General features: G+C 35.1%; 1 protein-coding gene across 1 annotated transcript in view; it reads right to left on the bottom strand.

Annotated features, from left to right (window-relative positions):
• Positions 1-5,483: 5,483 nt before the first annotated feature.
• The window catches only part of RASA2 (RAS p21 protein activator 2), a 46,506-nt gene continuing 32,788 nt past the window's right edge, over positions 5,484-19,201 (bottom strand). The window contains exons 11-24 of the mRNA XM_082288433.1: positions 18,862-19,010; positions 17,447-17,561; positions 16,923-16,997; positions 16,147-16,270; positions 14,666-14,772; positions 13,366-13,452; positions 13,184-13,261; positions 12,659-12,732; positions 11,526-11,632; positions 11,155-11,237; positions 10,109-10,317; positions 9,252-9,355; positions 8,465-8,654; positions 5,484-7,572 (exon numbers count right to left, since the gene is read on the bottom strand). Of these exons, the coding sequence (XP_082144559.1) occupies positions 7,542-7,572; positions 8,465-8,654; positions 9,252-9,355; positions 10,109-10,317; positions 11,155-11,237; positions 11,526-11,632; positions 12,659-12,732; positions 13,184-13,261; positions 13,366-13,452; positions 14,666-14,772; positions 16,147-16,270; positions 16,923-16,997; positions 17,447-17,561; positions 18,862-19,010 (1,533 nt within the window). The 3' untranslated portion in view covers positions 5,484-7,541. The remainder of the gene's footprint in view (positions 7,573-8,464; positions 8,655-9,251; positions 9,356-10,108; positions 10,318-11,154; positions 11,238-11,525; positions 11,633-12,658; positions 12,733-13,183; positions 13,262-13,365; positions 13,453-14,665; positions 14,773-16,146; positions 16,271-16,922; positions 16,998-17,446; positions 17,562-18,861; positions 19,011-19,201) is intronic.

Below are 19,201 nucleotides of genomic sequence, written 5' to 3'. Positions count from 1 at the left end.
CTTTTTCAGTTCTAAGAGCAAGGTATGACAGAGATCATAATTATGTTTGAGTGCTGTCAAACCTACACACGTGCTATACATGATGCAAATTCAAATATAAACCCCACTTAGACTAGCAGTGAAAGTAGAGCAAATATGATACAGGCACCTTTGACTGTCCATACTGCCTTAGAAAAATAAAGTAATAGCTTCCCACCTAAAAATTATTTTATTGCTATTTTATCACCTAAAGAGATCTATTAGAAAAATTTCAAGCCATTTTTGAGAAATAGTTCTGGCAGTCAAGAATTCATCTGTCCCCTGCAGCCACACATGACATTAACGAGGTCGCACATGGGAGAGTGGCACAAACCAAGACAGCTCTTTCAGAGAGTTTTTCCCTATGTACATTGTCACTGTTTTTAACTGTAAATAAAAACCACATTATTTCACATTGGGCATTTGCTCATCTCATTCACTGAAAACATTCCAAATTGAATATCTAAATAGGAGAACTCAAACCAAATTCTTTTCAGCCAATCAAGTGATTGTTCAGCTAGAATTAAAGCCAATTGTGTGCTACAGAATGGGAAAAAAAGAACTTGTCAGCTGTGAATGCAATGTTCGTAATAGCAGGTATCCAAATTTGAAATATTGCTTTCTATTACACAATCTATAATCAAATTTCTGTAATAATTTCACGGTAATGATGCAGTGTAATTCATCAATTCTGATTGTCTCCATGTAAAAAATACTCAAAGCTCCAAGTGTTTGACACCCAACTTACATAACTGCCGTAAGTGTTCTTTTCATACTCTTACTCCCATTTCAAATGAATATACAGATTGCCTTTTAAGAACATTTTCATTATCTATACACCTTTCTGAATTCTGAGTGTTGCACAGACAGTGGTTTGAAAGGATATACAATGCCTTGCACAGATTTTCATGAATCCTTTTGAGAATGGAGATGTCTGGAAACAGCCTGATTTTGTTCCTTCCCCCCCCCCCCCTTTCTTCTTTCCTCTTACAACTTTTTGAGATTTTTGTTGTTTTCTTTTTCCAGTTTGTTTACTCCAAAACATAGAATTGAAAATTATTTTTATTAAAAACAAAGGTTTTACAAAAATATCAGTTTTATGATAATGCAAAGAACAGTCATGTAAGTATGTGCTTATCTTGGTCAACTGATGCATGTGCTGGACTGTGTTATCCCACTTACTGTTTGTTCTGTCAATAGATTAACATATATCAAAACACTTGAGGACTGTGTAATTTTATCTGCCAAAGAAAATAATTTAAGTATAGTTCTCTGCCAAAACTATTTTTTAAACTCTAGGTTATCTATGTCTCTCTGTGACTCTTTCCCAATAGGAATATGCTACATGGGACTATTAATGGCCAGTTAGGGCCGAGACATGGCAATAGCGGGGCTGCAAGAGAGGAAGACAGCAGAGGGAACAGCTATATCAGCACACCACCACCTGTGACAGACCCACCTGTAGTAGTAACTCTTAAGGGTTTACTGAAGCTGCCTGATGCAATTGACAAAGTGGAAAACAGACTCCAATGCTGATAGGTACAGTTTCTGTGAAACAGAAGCATGCAGAAATAAAAAGGAAATCACAACAGGAATTAGGAAAACATAATGTATTTGTGGAAAAAACTGAATGCTTTTAGACTGGGAGGATCTCGCTGGATGGGAGACTGGAGTGAATAAATCACAGAAATACATTGCTGCACAGAGTAGCAAAGGGATCCAAATATTCCTATATATGTATGTGATATGGCATGAACTTCATAAAAGTCCAGGAATGAGCTCAAAGACAGAAGTGCCAGTAATTCGATTCTTTATGAATTCTAAATGCACTGTGCTTTACTCTTCAAGTGAAACAAATGAACATTCATGACATGTCATACACAGAAGGAAAGTCCTTACAGAAGTTATTAAAAAAAAAATGACTTAATGACTTCTGCACAGGAACCTCTCTGCTTTAATGGGAAAACCCTGTGTCACAAGAGACTAAAGAGATCCTGATTTTGCTGAGCTGTTTTAATGAAGTCTAAACACTTGTAACTCCTCTGTTCTTCACACAACACCCTGGTTCATCCATCTCTGAGATCAAGTTCAACCTATGACCCAACACGACCTTGTCAACTAGACCCCGGCACTGAGTGCCACATCCAGTCTTTCCTTAAACACCTCCACGGACAGTGACTTGACCTCCTCCCTGAGCAGCCCAATCCAACGTTTTATCACCCTTTCTGTGAGGGAATTCCTCCTGACATCCAAGCTAAACCTCCCCTGGTGTAGCTTGGGATGATGGGAAGTCTCAATGTACAAATACTTGTGAAAACATCTTGGCTTATACTGCATCTTGTACTCTGGGGTGTGTCAGTTCATGGCTTGAGATACTGAAAATGTCCAAATATCAGACAAAGCATTTTGCCTGCATCTGGCACCTTTTAAATACATTTTTGTTACAGAGGAAATACTCCTTCCTCTTGGGACTTTTTAAGTTTGCATTGTCATACAAAGCATAGTGTCTTGCCATCCCCAGCATGGAACGAAGAGACCAAATTGTAGATACTTCCCTTTATTTCATTAAGTACTTTAAAGGTCTGTGGATGAAAGATGCAACTAATTGTCAGGTCTGAGCTTTACTGCAGATCACTTGATTCTTCAAGGGGAGTTTCTTACCAATTTTTCCTCTGTTCCCTGCTTTTTTGCCACGGGGTGAAGGCTTGTTTCTGTATCCTGCAGCAACAGTGTCACAGTGAGCAGAAGAGCAAGGGCTGAGCTAAACCCCAGGAGCTCCAGCCTGAGCTCTCAGGGAGCTGCTGAAATAGCCCTCTGGAGCGGTGCCTGTGTGCTGCTCCGGGAGGGAAGTGCTGCTGGAATAGGGGGCTGCCTGCCTTTGGAGCCTTCTGCTGTTCAAGATACACACAGCAGCCTCTCCCTGCTCCCTGACACACTGGAGTTTGCCACCATAAAGCACAGGATATCTTGGATCTTTTCAGAAATCAGAGGGACCAGGTAAGAGATTTTCACCTGTACGTCTTGAATTTAAGTCACACAGTAGGTTTACTTTGGCTGTTCTGTGATTATCTCAGCTTTTTTTCCCTGCGTACAAAGAATGACCAAAAATGAAAGATGGAAGTGGGGAACAAAATCACAGCCCCTTAAAGCAAACTAAATTGTTTGATGGGGTTCAAAAAACCATAAAGTTTCTAAAATAAGTATAATGATTTACATCCTCTATTTGGTGAAATTGTTAACTGGACTTCATACAACTGCCACAGCAATTATGCTAAAATAATGATGAACTGAAACATTTAAAATTTGATCATACAATTCTATGGAAAATTGCATTAAGCAAGATTTATACATGGATTGTTATTTTCCATGCACCTTTATTAACATAAAGAATATTTTAAAAGCATTTCAGCAAGGTGATCTATATGCTTTTATTTTAAAAAAATTACCCAAAATATTCTTACCAAGAATACCTAATTAAAATTCTTAATTTCTGTACCTAATTAAATTCTTACAAAGCATATGCATTTCCTGAACATTGTAGCCCCTGGATCTTTTAAAATCTCATTCTGATTGTAAATCAATCAATTATCAACTTTTTTGTCCCTGATTTAGGTACACAAAGTGCCTTTCTAAGTAATTTAGCTGAATTACAGTCTATATTCCCAATTCTTACAGCTCTACTCTTAACTCTGAAATTAACTTTTTTTTAAACAGTTGTTTATTATGATGAATCTCAGGAATACACAAAGTATTTCAGCAGCAGTCTCATCACAGCTGGACACAGTAACACTCATATACTCTCCTTACTGCTATGAAAGAATTTCTGGTTTATTTAATGTGCATAAATCATCTAACCCTTAGTTAAATATGTCTCTGTAAGTATTTGTAAGAACTTCAAGTAAATTGCATGCATTTGTCCATTCTACTGGAAGTTGCTTGTTACTGGGATCTTATTGGCATAATTTTGATTTCATGTGCATGCTCTTTTAAACACAATACTGAATCCGTCCTTATCACGTGAGTAAATGCTGCAAACTTTGTAATTTAAAATACATACAGATGACCAGGAATTAAAGATAATGTCTTGTAAAGCATTTATCATATATTTATTAGTGGAATAATTTAGATTAGAAAAGACCTTTAAGATCATCAAGCTCAACTGTTAACCCAACACTGCCCAGTCTACCACTAAACCATGTCCCTGAGTGACACATCTACAGATCTGAAATGGGAATGCCCTTTTCGTGTCACGGGTTAGAGAAAATTCAGGTTAGTGGAATGGTTAGAGAAGGCAGTACATTAGCAGAGAAAAGAAAGGATCACTCTGCTATAATCATTACAGAATACATACAATTTTTTTTTTAATGTTCACACAAAAAAAATTCCTCCTGTACTTCCAATTTCATATTTATATTCCTCTGTTTCTAATATCTACAAATGAATGTAGTGACCCCTCATATTGGGCCTTAATACATCTTACCTCAAAATTAATTCCAAAATGGCCAGAAGGCTTGCCCTGTAACTAATTTAACAGAAGCTTCCATGCCACCAACAAAGGACAACAGGTCCATTCTCTGCACAAGGAAACAAAACACCTCAGGACATTAAAATGTGCTTGTACAAAACTGCCATATAAAAAAGGCTCATAAACATAAGAGGAGAGAATGGGTGGCAAAAGAAGTGCCCAGATTACATAAAAAAAAGAAAGCAGATTGAGAAAAGTAAACACTATTTTTTTCATATACAATATATTTTAAATTGTTCTGACAAATTCTACAGCCTGTACTGGTACACAGCACAGGTAATGGAACACAAATCAGTAACAAGAAAAAAAATCAGTCACCCATCCCTAACAACACAGTACGAGCTATGTTTCAACACACCAGACTAATCACTGCAAACTTTTTAAACAAATTCCTAAGGCTTCTCTGCATGCTGTTACATTAAATGATGAACTACCATGTCTCTCCCCAACCACCAATTTAGAATGCAACAATGCTGTAGATGACCAAGCCAGATCCCCCAGGTTAATTTTGGTGGGTTCTGCCCCCACCATCAATTAGGTTTCTCTTTTTATACCCAAGTCCTGTATGTTACCCCAATTCATTCAGCTAAATGCTAACATTTTAAACAGCCACGGCTCACAGTAAACACACAGCTTATCTCAGGTTTGTTGTAATTTATTTCTGAGTTATTCTCAAGCAATGTTACAAAACATTTTAATGTCTTGATAAGAAAATAAAATTTAAATAAAAATACATTCAACAATACATCATCATAATAACATTAAAACTTTTACAATCCTAACAGAACTAATTACTGAATAACATCACTTTTCTAGACTAATCAAAATGAAGGCAACTTTTATTATTAATCATCCTACTTGTACCTAATTAAATTCTAGAACATCTACTGCACTTTAAAACATTATAACATGAGAAATCAAATCTTAATGGTCACAAGTATGCAATGGCCTTTTAGGTTTTTTTCTCAATATTCCAGTACCAAAGCAAAAAAAAAAAAAAAAAAGTGCATATTAAAACCCCCCAACATTGCAAGAGTATACAACTCAATTTTTCATAAATTCGACTTTGAAAACAACAAAAAATGGCTCCAAGGAAGAGGGTTTGCCACAGGGTTAATTCATATACAACAAAACCTAAATCTGACACTCAACCACATTCAACTTTGTTTAATGGCAGCTTTTGATTAATGACAATTAATCTTTACCTTTACCTTGGCAAAACACATTTATTGGCCTTGCTGTATTCTCCCTCAATTTCAACTGTTGGCAAATAAAGTCCTGTTCAACACATCAAATGTGTAAAAAAGGAAAAGGCAAAAACAGCTGAGGTGATTAAACAATTGTGATGTTGCAGATCCTAGTACCGAACCCCAGATATTCTAAAGTATCTTGGTATTAAGCCAAATAGTCATTCTAACAAGTTACATTCATTCCAAAGAAATTTCAATCCTGTCTTGCCACCTTGTTTCTATTACAGAAAGCCTTCCTACAACAGTATAGTAAATATGTGGTAATTTCAACATCTTACTGTTTCAAGCATTGTGTATTTCTATTCTAAGTTACATTCCTAATTAATTTGGCCAAGTCATGATTGGAAAAAAACCCCAAAACCTAAAAAAAAACCCCAGCAAAAACAACAAAAGACCCCACAGAAAATGCTTTAAAAATAAAAGTACCACATACAACTTTTAATAAAAATAATATTCCAAGGAGTACCATTGTATTTAATACTGATGAAGCAAAGTTGCCACAGTAATACCTTTGCTTCTTCCTGGTTATACACATACACTTTTTCTCAGCATAAACCTAACTTCTCACATGAAGTGAGCAAAAATTGATCTTACTAAAGCCAGGAATGCCAGTTTAAAATTGTGTTAAGTGGCAAATATTAATCCACGAAGCTAAAGATACAAAAATATTGACTGAAGCATTGCTTAAAGACAAAACAAGTTGATCATTCAACTGATCATAACAAGCAGATACTACAAAGTATCTAAAAATAATCTGGGATACTCCAGATATCTAAAGTGCTTTGAGTGATTATAATAGAGATTATTTATTAGATTTGTAGTTAAAAGTTGAGCTGGACGTAGTTATTACTTTTTATAAAAACAAGATATTAAATCATACATGGGATGATGTTAATTGATCAGTACTTAACGACAATCTGTTCACATTTAAATTTTTCTATCTGTAGGCAAACCTATTTAACAAGAATGTTACTACCCTGCACCTCTTTTTAGATTAAGAAAAAAATGTACCTTAAAAAATGCTAAAGAAAATAGACAGTGGTCTAATGTCACTCCATATATTACTCACCCCAAATGTAAACAAGAGGTACAACGTAAGTTCCCTGATTTCTTCTTTAGTACTTAATAACATAACTAACACTGGTATCTGCTGTCCAGATTATTTGCAGCATACTGCATCGTTCTACAGAACTTCAACTGTAGATAAATCAAGTCCTGACAACACCTAATACAAGGAAAAAATAAGTCAAATATATTGAGTGTGAAGAAGCTTCAGATCTTTTCCACATCATAAGAGCTTGGGATTTCTATTTCAAGATCTGTATCAGCAGGGCAGGCACTCATGGTAAACTCATGCAAGTTTGCAGTGTATGTACTGAGATGTAATCCAACCAACAAATGCAGTGCGGATTTTCTTCCATGAAAAAGCTTATTTGTTTAGAAAGTTCTTTCCAATAAGACAGCAATGGCAAAACAACATTTGGATTTATTCACACCTGTTACTTCAAGAACCTGGAACTTCAAGTTCTTCAGCAAAATGAGAATAAACCTTAAAGACCAGATTTCCAAGAAGGTATTTTTCTATTAAATATTAAATAGATTGTCAACACAACTAGCATGTATGTTCATTCTTAAATACTTTGCAAAAATGCATATAATGAATTAAAAAAAGAAACGAAACAAAAAACCAAAACACTCTAGAACATTTCCAGTTTCTTTTTTCATCCAAGTGGGCCAGTTTGTTTTGGTTAGGAAACTTTTCCAACAATCGGGTTTTCTCTGCAAAAAACCAAAATATTATATGTAAATATTTTTAAGGTTAACATTTGCTTTTTTGTTCTCATAATACAATTTCAATTTATCAAGCAAAAAAACCCCATTTCTACCATTAATTGTGAAATTTTGTGATTTGCAAAGACTTCATTTACTTTCACATGGGACTTCTAAATCACAGTCAATTTTTCTAAACAACTTGGATCAAACACTAACTCAGGCAAGCCAAATCAGGGTTTGAGCTTTTCTTTTTTTCCTGGTGAATCAATCCTTATTGATGCAAAGAAGAAATCTGAAAACTTGCTAGTGGTGTTCCACAGGCATAAGCCAGGACTGAAGAGAATTAAAGAATGTGCTCTGGAACAACAATGTACTCCAAAGAACAGGGTTTTTTACCTTCACAAGAAATAGTATTTATCATCGAGTACGGCAAGTGAAATACAAACAGTAAATATACTGCCTGAAAGGTATGTTTCAGCAGTAAAATTTTGACAGTTTCATATAACTCGATACTTTAATTATTAAACCAAAATTTTGGGAAAAAAAAAAGAAAAAATAGAAAAAAAAGAAAAAAAAGAATTAGAAGGTAGGCATACTGTTATGAATAAATTTTAAGTGCACTTCAAATGTTAAGTTGCAAGGAAACAAAGAGTCACTGCACCCTCTTAAAGGAATCTCAACAGGAACAGAGGAATCCTGCACCAGAAGAACTTGGATCTTCAACAACTGGTAAAAAGCCACACTACTACAAATGATGCATCCTATTCTCTCCATGTCTGTGTTGTCTAACTATACCTTTACCTTCATTATCTCTACTCCAACAAGCCTGGCCTTGTTCCATGATTAATTTTTTTCAAAATACACATTTATCAATGTCAAAATTACATAGGATACTTACTCACTACCATATTTGGCACTAGATGATCTCTTCTTCTGGTATTTTTCATGTGAATCATTCAGCTTTTCTACTGTATCTATTATCTGCTGAAGTGTATGAAAAGTTGCTACAGAATCTTCAATTGTGAAGTTAGAATAATCATCTGGTTCTTTTCGAGGACCTTGATAGACTGCTATACTTCCACAAGCCTCTACAAAAACAAACACAATCATCCCACTTAGAATTTCAACAATTAAAGAACAAATCTAACTCTTATGTAAATGGTAACTCCAAAATTCTGAAATGGAAAGTTATTCTGGCTTACACATAAAATGGATTAAGATAAAAGCAGGAGACAGTATCAACTAAATGTATTTACAATTCTGTAGCTTATTCTCTGCTAGTCATGTTCAGCATCTTGAGCCTCCAGCTCTCTCCTCTTCACATCAAGAGAAGTTCAGTGCTTTCTTGCACCAAAACCATGTCCAACAGAATTCATCACAGACAGGAAAGGGACGGCACAGGCAAAAAAGCAATCAGCTATAGGTGCAGTCTCTCTGTTTAAACTATTAAAGATATTACATATATGGAAATTCAATTAGAACAATGCCTGATATCTACTGTAAAGAAATGCCTGAAGAACATCAGACACCAGGGCACTGAGAAGATAAAAATTCCATCTCTTTCTCTACTTTCCATTATTTTCAAGTGAATTGTTAAATTCAGTTAATTGTTCAAAATGATGTTGTTGGCCTAGAGAACTAGAACTGAGTATCAGTGTAATTCTTCTTAATTATCATTTGAGTACCTTCCAACTTCTGTAGTTTAGACCTGTTGACAGTGAAAAGTGAGTAAATTCTTTCCGTCTCTCTGTCTCCATCAATCTCAATTTGAGTATCAGCAGGAACATCTCTAAAAGGTGAGCAAAGAGACAGGTAATCAATATCAGTAATTCTTGAAAGCAAGTAAAAACTGTTCCTTTTGCAATATACATAGCCTTTTAACATGTTTATCGCTCATAGACAGCTTCATGAAACTTAAGTCTGTAAATGATATAACCTACCCAGGTTAGGATATTTTTTTGAAAGAAATCACAGCATTTGTTTGTTTTCAGAAATCAGCAGCTTCTAAAAAGACATTAAAGCATTGTAAGATGATATTAATTTTTCCAACATACCTACAAAACCCAAATGATTTGTTAGAATCTACATCTGAGATTATTTAGCTGACTTTCTTAGTGCACTGCTTTAACATATGTGAAGTTCAAAAAAAAAAGTGATTGTATAAAACAAGACAAAGTCATTAAGGAGAGAGAAATTCCAGGCTGAACTTTCTGTAGCAGAGTATTTTCATTATTTTATACAGATGATCTAGGTGTGTCATATTTCTGCATTCAGCCTGGCATCTGAATTAAATTTTTGCATGAAAAGATCTCAGCCATTGGGTATTTATGATTTCCATGCTGAATGGATTACCTCCACAGGGTGGCAGACAAATTAATAGACTTAGTGAAATCCAGTTGTTTGTGCCTTATCACTATGGCACGTTTCTGTGGCATCACTTGCTAAATTAGATAGGGAAAGCCTTGCTTCCACATTTTCAAGCTGCAGAGTGACTCACACATTTCCTGGAACCCTGCCCTTTTCCACCTGGGAAGGGACTTACGCGGTGCAGCGAGCACAGCCCTCAGTGTTCTCCATGGTGGCCTTGCAGCAGAGCCAGTTCCCATTCAGGAAAGCAGAGGGGTGGTAAAAGCTCAGCCTCCTCTGGTTGCACCTCGTTACCCGGCAAAGAGCCTCTATCCACTCACTGGCTTCTACACAGTTATTTGCTTGGATATAGAGTGGCTTTTCTCCATGGAGTACTTGAAACATCTGTAGAAGAAACACATTACTCTGCTGAGTAAAAAATCCAGTTATTGAGCAACTTTGAATATGTCAAAATAGATTTCAGTGCTCAGGCAATTCAATGAAGTCAAATTAAGACAAAAAGTGAGATGAGAGAATGGCAGACTTTTCACCTCTTTCCACTACACAGAGGAGAAAAGCCCCACCAGAACAGCTCCCTATGTTCTGTCTACACCACTTCCTCATCTAAGAAAGAATCCTTATAAATTAGAACAGGATGCATCTTCCATCCTCTTCATCCACCTATCTTTAAAGTGTGACCCCAGATTCCATGAAGCACAACCTTCATGCTTCATATCCTGGCAGCAACAGAAGATTCCCAGAAGTCTCTCCTTTAGCCATCCTCAGCCTTAATGACAGCTGTACTTTTATCACTGCCTCAGACGTTTGGATTCGCACAACAACTGAAATAACCAATGTGTTCAAGGGCAGAACGAGGCCATGAGAAAGTTCTCATCAAAAGGAATAAATAAATGTTTGGTAATAATACATTTCTCATAGTACATAATATAATTCCAAGTGCTTTCTAATAAAGTCATGTAGTTATAACCTTCATTCCAGAAATTTGGTGAGGGGGACAAAGTCACAATCAGTCAGGAAAGTTGGTGCAGATATCACAATTTCCAGGTTAATTTCCACGTTCAGAGTACTTGGAGATACTGCATACAGATTTTTATTCCTGGTCCATAAAAGACTTTTTGTTGAAGTGTTTAGTAATGGGGTTTCATCAACTCTGTAAGCTAGTTACATTCTTTTATTTAAAGAACACATCAAGAATCACATATAAACTATCTTTTGACCCACATTTTTCTTGTTGAAGGAGCTCTCATCAAGTTTCTCCACTGCAAGGATGTTTTTGATGGGAATTGTGAAAATTGGTTCTTTATCTGTAAAAAATTGTAAACAAAGGAGTGAAGCAATCTTTAAGAACTGTTTTATGATCTCAGGGCACTGACATTGCAGTTCATGCTCTCAAAATATGCATTTTTATTATTGAAAAAATAGGCATGAATCAGACAGAAGCCTTGATTAATCAAGACAAAAGTAACTAAAGTACATCAGAGGTATTTCAGGTAAGGAAAAAAAATTACACACTTTTAAAAGCACAAAAAATAAATACAAACACTTAGAAAATACTGAAAATTAAAAATAAATGTAAAATAAACATTATTTACCTTGCTGTTTGTGGTATGTGAATTCTCTAGTTGTTAGACAGAACCACCGCTTCTTGAAATTCTTCTTACCAATCCGAGTCCTTCCCTGAGCTCTTTTGTACATTTCTCTGTAAAGAGAGCATCAAACAGAATGCAACCCTTAGTATTCTGAAGAGCTTTCAAAAGCATTTATTGAGATAAGACATTATTGTTCATCATGCAGCCACATAAAGATCTACTTCACTGTACATTAAAAAAAAAAAAATCTACTACTTGTTCAAAACAGGTCTTCAAGATTACCTCCCAAGATGGTGATCATGTACCAGGTTCCAAAACCAGGAAAGGAGTTTGAAAAACACACAGTCCAGACTGGTGCTTGTGGCAGGAAATTTGGAGGGGATACTTAACTTATTCAGATCCAGAATTGCAAATTTTGAACAACATCCATCAATTTACTAATATAATATTGTGTAGTCCACTACAGTTTCCTCCTTCGTGTCTATTCAGTATCTTAATAAGAGACGTGTTTCTTGCTTTTTTGAAATTTGGATGCCTGTTTCACAGAAAAGCCTTTTCTTCTTATAAACCTGCTTCTCAAATAAATTTAAATATTTTTTCCCCATGAATGTTGAATCATCACCTATTCTGGATCAACATCACAAAAAAACCAGTTCATTTCTTAGGAAGAGTGACTTTCGCCTCAATTTATTTAACAGCATTCTATCACTAAATATTAAATACTTCAATTACAGAATAGTTATTTATCTAACTTTAAAAGCAGAACATTTAGCTGGCTGGGCTTATACAGCATGTAGAATAATTCTAAATTAATAACGTTCTTTTAACATACACTTTCACAACCCTCAAAAACCATCACAGAGCACATGCTGAACTGTGACAGTAATGCAGTCAGTCTTCAATAGGTATTCAGCTACTTTTAATTACTTTTTAAAGTATTTTAAAAAGCATTTAAAGTATTAGAGCTGGCATCTGTTCTTTTAAACTAATTCTGCAACCTAAGAATTCTCTAAATTACAAATATAATTTCTAAAGTATATCAGACATTTTAATATGCATTAATCTGAATCTGGCATTAATGAAAAAACACTGAACTCAATTCTGTTATGCACAATATAAATTCAAAATGTATTCACCCTTCTTTTAGATGTACTGGCTCGCTCACGCCACTGGGCTCTTTAATCTCGGTAGAGGAAACATCATCTAGGAACTTAAGGAAAAAACCACAGGGAATACAAATATACACTATTTAGAAACACAAGAAAATGCAAAAGCTATTTCTCTCCTAGAAGAGAACAGTTATTTTATGCAACATCTGAACACATATTGCAGGGCCTTGGAACAATGTAACAAGGGATGCCCAGCACTCACACACATTTTCTTTAATGATCTCCTAAAGAGAAATCCAATAAAGTCTCTTTCAAAAAATGTATACTTAAAGTTTTAAACTAAATTAGCTTAAGTTCACTATGTATAACTCTTCTGTATTTGACTGTATTGATTTGCTATATTGTTTTTTTGGTTTGGGGGTTTTTTTAATGTCTGAAACAGACCACTACTTTTTTTTTTCTCTCTAGTAGAAAACTGAACAAAACCACCACCTTCTAATAATGAAGACTGCTCAGATACACCAACAATAAAAAAATAAAGTTGAAAGGTACCTTTTTAACAGATTCAGTAAATTTTTCTTCTTGAAATGTTTTGAAAAACTCGCACATAAATGTCTCCTTGAAACTTGACTAAAAGGGAAAGTATATTGCCATAAATAAACTTTCATATAAACTTTCAATAAACAGAATGTTCATCATGTCTATGAAACGAGAAAGAATTTTAATAGCCTTACAAGTTTGCTTTTGGTCAAACTTCCCCAACTCCCCAGGGTCTGGATGGCTTTTGATATAAGAGTTAATGTTCTAGAAGTCTGTGCATCCTAAAACAATGAAAAAAAATTCAGAAGTCATATTTTTTCACAGGTCCAGGAAAAACTAATTTAAAAATTAAAATGTCAAGCAAGTTATTATATTACACAGTGTAGTAAATCTGGTACATCTTCATTCCTTTTCTTTGCCCCGAAAGAAAAAAATGCATATGAAATACACTTAGTTTATTAGTTACTGCACAGTATTTAGTATTTTAGTCACTACCCCCAGGATTTAATAGTAGTACTGGGAAAATATTCTTACCTATAAAACACCTGAAACCCTTGAATCCTGTAATCATTACTACACATCTAACTAACTTCTGAACAATAAACATAATGAACTACTGCTGGACAAATGGTATAAATTTTCATAATACAAAGTGAACTTTAAAACTTTAAGGCTTTTATTCAATTTGTTTGCAACCTCACTGCTTGCATTTTAGTACAGGCTTAGAAACACAGCCTACAAAAGTGGCCTCGCTGTTCCCTTTAAGATGTTTAACTCTCAAGTGTTAAAATCCTGTACTTTTTTTTTTACTCAAAAAACTGGATAATGTTAAAGGAATGAATTTGAGCAAGTGTATTTTTTTTTCTTTTGAAGGCACAACACACCTAAGTAGATAGAATTAGACAATAATAACTTCTGGAGCAGCAGATTTCATACATTTTCTGGTTTTAATGTGAAAAATAATACAGGTTTTTTAATCTCCATATTCCTGTCTTTGAAATGTTTTTGTAATGTGTATCTACTTGACAACTAATAATGGAAAATTTGTCAATCCACTGCAACTAGTGGAGTCGAGAATAAATACACCAACCAATTACTGCGTAACTCCACAACTTCTGCTTAAGCCACAAATGGCAATAAATGTAGAAGTGACATCGGGATGTTTAATTTCCTTGGTAGAAACAAACAAGTCAATTTAGGCCTATACCTTAAAGGACCCTCAGTCATGTTGCTATTTTACCCAAGAAGCACATTTCAAAAAAAGGCACAGCTTCTCTAATATTGAAAGCACTTCCACATCATTTGAGAACACCCCATAAAGACTGAAATATCTGATGCTTAAAGAATTGCAAATATCTTATTTCCTTTGGAAACTGAACCTAGAGACATTTAGTCATTTCCCAGTTACATACCCCACTGACAGTAACTTATGCCTTCCCACACCAACAGATCTGACGGTATGAACAAAACAGAACAAAGCTTCACAAGACTTACTGGATGGTGAGGTCGTAAATGAAAAGTATGAGGTGAGACTACGGCTACAGCAAAGAAACGAAGAAACACAAAGCTGCTCACTGCAGAATACTGTACATGAGGGTCATCTGCAGAGAAAAACCATGAAATGTAACATGCACTGAACTTAACAAGAAATCATGAAGACAGTTAACATAAAAATCCTTAGGAAGATAACATCAGAGAAGACATTTATAGCTTAAAATAGAACAGAAAAATCAATGAAGTGCATGAAATGAGAAAGGTGGTCATGGTAAGAAATGTCCTACTTCTAGTGGCATGTTTATTGCTTATTTCTCTGAAAAGAAGTTCTCTTCCCATACAACTGGCTCATCAGCTCCACTGGGAGGAATAATGAGATGATTGCAAGCATTTACATACACAGTTGATTAGGTTTGGCTGGATGCTGCACCCAGAGATAAAACACTGCAGCAGCTGCCTCTAAACACTGGGGCTATTGGATTTACTCACCTGGAAAGCTACTCACTGATAATTCAAACACATTAATTTTGCATGACAAATACAGTCAACACATAGGAACAAATATAATTGAAATTCCGAGTTGTACCATAAGCCCACAGTGTTATATAATTTTGATTATGTAAATGAGGATTTTATCATTTAATATTTTGGGTATATTTACACTTTTAAACTGGGAAATACAGTGAGATCACATTCTTACTCTAATGATCACTTCAATCTGATCTGGTAAGTCAGCTTTTCTGAAAGGACTGTCTAAACTAAAGCAAATTATGGCTCAGTTTCAGTGACAAACATGAATCAGAGAAATGTTCCACATTATGAGAAGCATATTCTTCACCTGTAGCTTATTACAGGACATTTCAGATTTTAATTGAGTGGAGTATTTCAGATCCACTACATTATTCCTATATTAAAACCATTCTGAAAGAATAAAGCTGTTCTAATACTGGTCATATTTACAAACCCATTAAGTATTTTTTATCATCCACCCTCCTCAAAACTACCCATATCTAGTTCAGCTATAGTACTACTAAAGCTAACTTCACAGAAGTTAGTTAACATAAACAGAGTGGCAGTTCGTGTAAAGATGCAAACGCCAAATTTATTTTCAGGTTCACATCTTGCTTCTTTAGAAGCAATAAACAGAACAGCTCTTACAAATTTTAAGTATCTTTCCAATAAACCACTTCCTGTATTACTTGTGCTTTTCTTCCATTATCTTGTATTTTTTTTTTTATGATGTCTCATTTGCTGCTGTCTTGCAGTTTCTGACTTGCTAGATTTTTGTATCAGAAAACAACAAATGCCTCTTGACTGACCACGAGGTTTCACTATAACTTACAGACTGACAGAAAAACAAATGCCTGTCAAAGTTCAGGGCACAGCTTTGGACAAGACAAGAATTTTAGCAATCCCCATAAAGTTACTGCAGAAGTTTTCAGTCAGAACACCCCTTTCAGAAGTTTTTAGAGAACACTTACTTGGAAATCTTTTGGCAGCCAGATGCCTCAAAGAATAAAAAACATCACACATTAGGGTAGGACAACTTATACTCGACCGCACTATTTCACGGAACACTTTGTCCACGTAATAGCGGAGATTTTCCTGCAATTATGAAAAAAGGTATTTCTTCAGACCATGAACATTCATGTTGGTCCTTTTTTTTTTTTCACCTGAGCACAAACATAATACTGTCTGACTGTTCAATTCTGAATTTTAGTACAGCGCATACTTAAAAAGCTTCATAATACTTATATGGCATTACTACTGTTCAAAGATAGTTTAATGATATTTACTTTAAGTATATAAGCACTGCCTAGCAATATAAACTACCTATCAATACCTGGTTTTGTAATTTGACAACAAGGAAGGAGCATTTCCCATGTGTATCAAGTGAACGTTAAGTTTATTACAGCAACTACTGCCTTAAATGTCAGCATACTCTGTTAAGAGGGAAGCAGCCAGCAAAACATCAATGAAAAATGCTAGAGCAGTTCCAGTTAGGTACATTATGATCTAGATGCTGAGTACAGAACATCAGGAATCAAAACACCCAAAAAACTGATAAGAACGACTGTCATCTTTAGTTTCTCCTCTCTGTCCCATTTTCCATTGCTGCATTTATAAACAGGGATAAGAAAATACAGCTTTTTCTTGTTTACTCTGAAATCAGAGTTACTACTATGAATTACTCATTTTCCATTACAAAGAGCTGCTTTTAAAAATGCTTTTCTTTCAGATTTTGAGACCAACTCACCATATTAATTTCCACGTTATCCCCTTCTCTCAATTTGATAGGATCTATTTCACATGGTTTAGGAGACTCACATATCTGAAACAAACAAACAAAACTATAGGAGTTCAATACTTCAGACAGAAAGTATGGAAACGTACCCATTTAAAACGAGATTCTTAGATTTAGGAATAAAATCCTAAATAAGTTCTAACCATCCATAACAACATGCAGTGCTCATCCTCACTTTCGTTTGTGCCTTTTCAAACAGATTGATTACATAAAGAATCACATGGGGAAATTCTGCAATGTGCTGGAGGCTGGAATAATTGTCATTGACTCTTTATTTTGAAGCATCTGGAATGTAAGTAACAAAAAGCAGCTCCTCCCACCAAACTTAACCAATTATTGCTCAATTAAAGTTTCCCCTAGAATTCCCCCACCTGTGTGTCTCCTACCACAGAGCTGAAACAAGAATGCCTACACAACAGACAAGGATATCCCAGGGGGCTGAGTGTCCCCAAATAAGTTTCAGTAGGATAACCCACCTCATCAATAACAGGTTTCAAAGTAACCTTTAGGTAGTGCTTCCCCACTATTTTCATCATTTCATCCACACACCGAGTTGCTAATGAGTTGCCTCTGAAGATTGTGTTTGCTTCTCTGTAAGAAAAGAAATTATTTTATTTGAACAGGGAAAAAACAACAAGTTTAGTTACAAAATTCATTTTATACTCTATCTTGCTATTAAATAATTACTTTAAAAATATTTTTCATATATTTCAATCAGGAATTCCAGAACCTATACATCAAGCTTGCAATGGCACTCAGTAACAGAAAGAGAATAAAGACGAATATTATTACAGCAATTACCAAACCAAGGAACATAAATAAAGCCATAAGAAAAAGCCTAAGAAATTTTAGACAATTAAAATTACAGTGCAGTACGGAACACGAGAAAGAACAACTGGAGAAAATTCCAAAATCATGAAAATTGTACCTCAGCAATATACAATTTCTCCTCCAGCAGTCATGGTGAAAAAAAAATCTTGGAGCTACAGCACATTGCTACACTACACCAATAAACTCAGACATTTAAACCAAAACATATTTAATCCAAGGTTACATTTTTATTCATTATAGCTGTTGAAGAAAACTGACAGCCACCTGTGCAAAGTGTATCTTTCTAATCTGAGAGATTTAGTTTAAGCTCTCTTTGCTACAGTTCAATTACAATGGAATGTATGTACTAAAATGCAGTTTAGAAAATTATTTTCTATGAGTCACCTCTTTCTACACAGTTAAGCTGTCTCACATTATTTAAATCAAGACTAAGTGCTTTGAAATGAACTGTCCTGTGGTGACAAAATCCCATCCACCCCTCCACTGGATATGACCTGGCACCTCAGTAGCCACTGCTCACATCTGCTTTATTTCTCTCCTAACCACAGAGCTGCAAATTCACAGACCATATGCTGCTACTTGGAAAAACTCCTGTGCTTCCTACTTGTAAGGCATGCAGACCACATTCCTAATTACAATGCATCTTTGCAGAAAAAGAGTAGCCCTCATTTAAGCCACATGTTAAAGGAAACAGGGTTAAGATTTTCAGCAATTTTAAAGATGTTCCATCTATTAAGTTCCATCTAAGTTCGTAAGTTCTGATCCAAAGCCCAGTAAAATTTGAAGAGTGGCCAAATAACCACATTTAAAATAAAAACTATGTACTCTTAGACAAAATTTTACCAAACTGCCCAGAACCATTAACTCTGACTCCCAGCTTCAAAGTGATTTCAATGAATGTTTTTATGAACTAGCATTAAAAGATGAATATATTTAGTCAGTTTTACATAACAAGAGAAAGAAACCGAAGGGCTTACTTATCCATGTTGTATCATGAAGCCCTGTGAAACTCTAGGATTAATTTTAGAAAGCATGACATCAATAAACATGAAATACATACTGGGTGTCCTTCAGATCTAGTTCTGCCACTGCTGCAACAAAGGGAACCAGCTTATGGTGGTGCAGCAACAGTCGAACCAGAGGCAGCACAGCATCATACTTGTCTCGACACACCTCACTCAGAATGTAGGCAGCAGATGCAGAAATAGGCTGTGAGAAAGGAGAATACAAAGTCTGAGTAAAGTAGTTAAATGTTCTTTGTGTATTTGAAAAAATACAGATCAAATATAATGAGACTATAGACATAGTTTGTTAACAGAAAGTTTCAATATTTGCTATGTAACATGGCAATTAAAAGCTTACATTTCAGAGATACCTAAGTGAAAATTGGTATTATCTGC

This window comes from Coloeus monedula (assembly GCF_965178545.1).
Source record: "Coloeus monedula genome assembly, chromosome: 10".
In the NCBI taxonomy this organism is placed as follows: Eukaryota; Metazoa; Chordata; class Aves; order Passeriformes; family Corvidae; genus Coloeus; species Coloeus monedula.
This window is presented reverse-complemented; position numbering and strand designations above follow the sequence as displayed.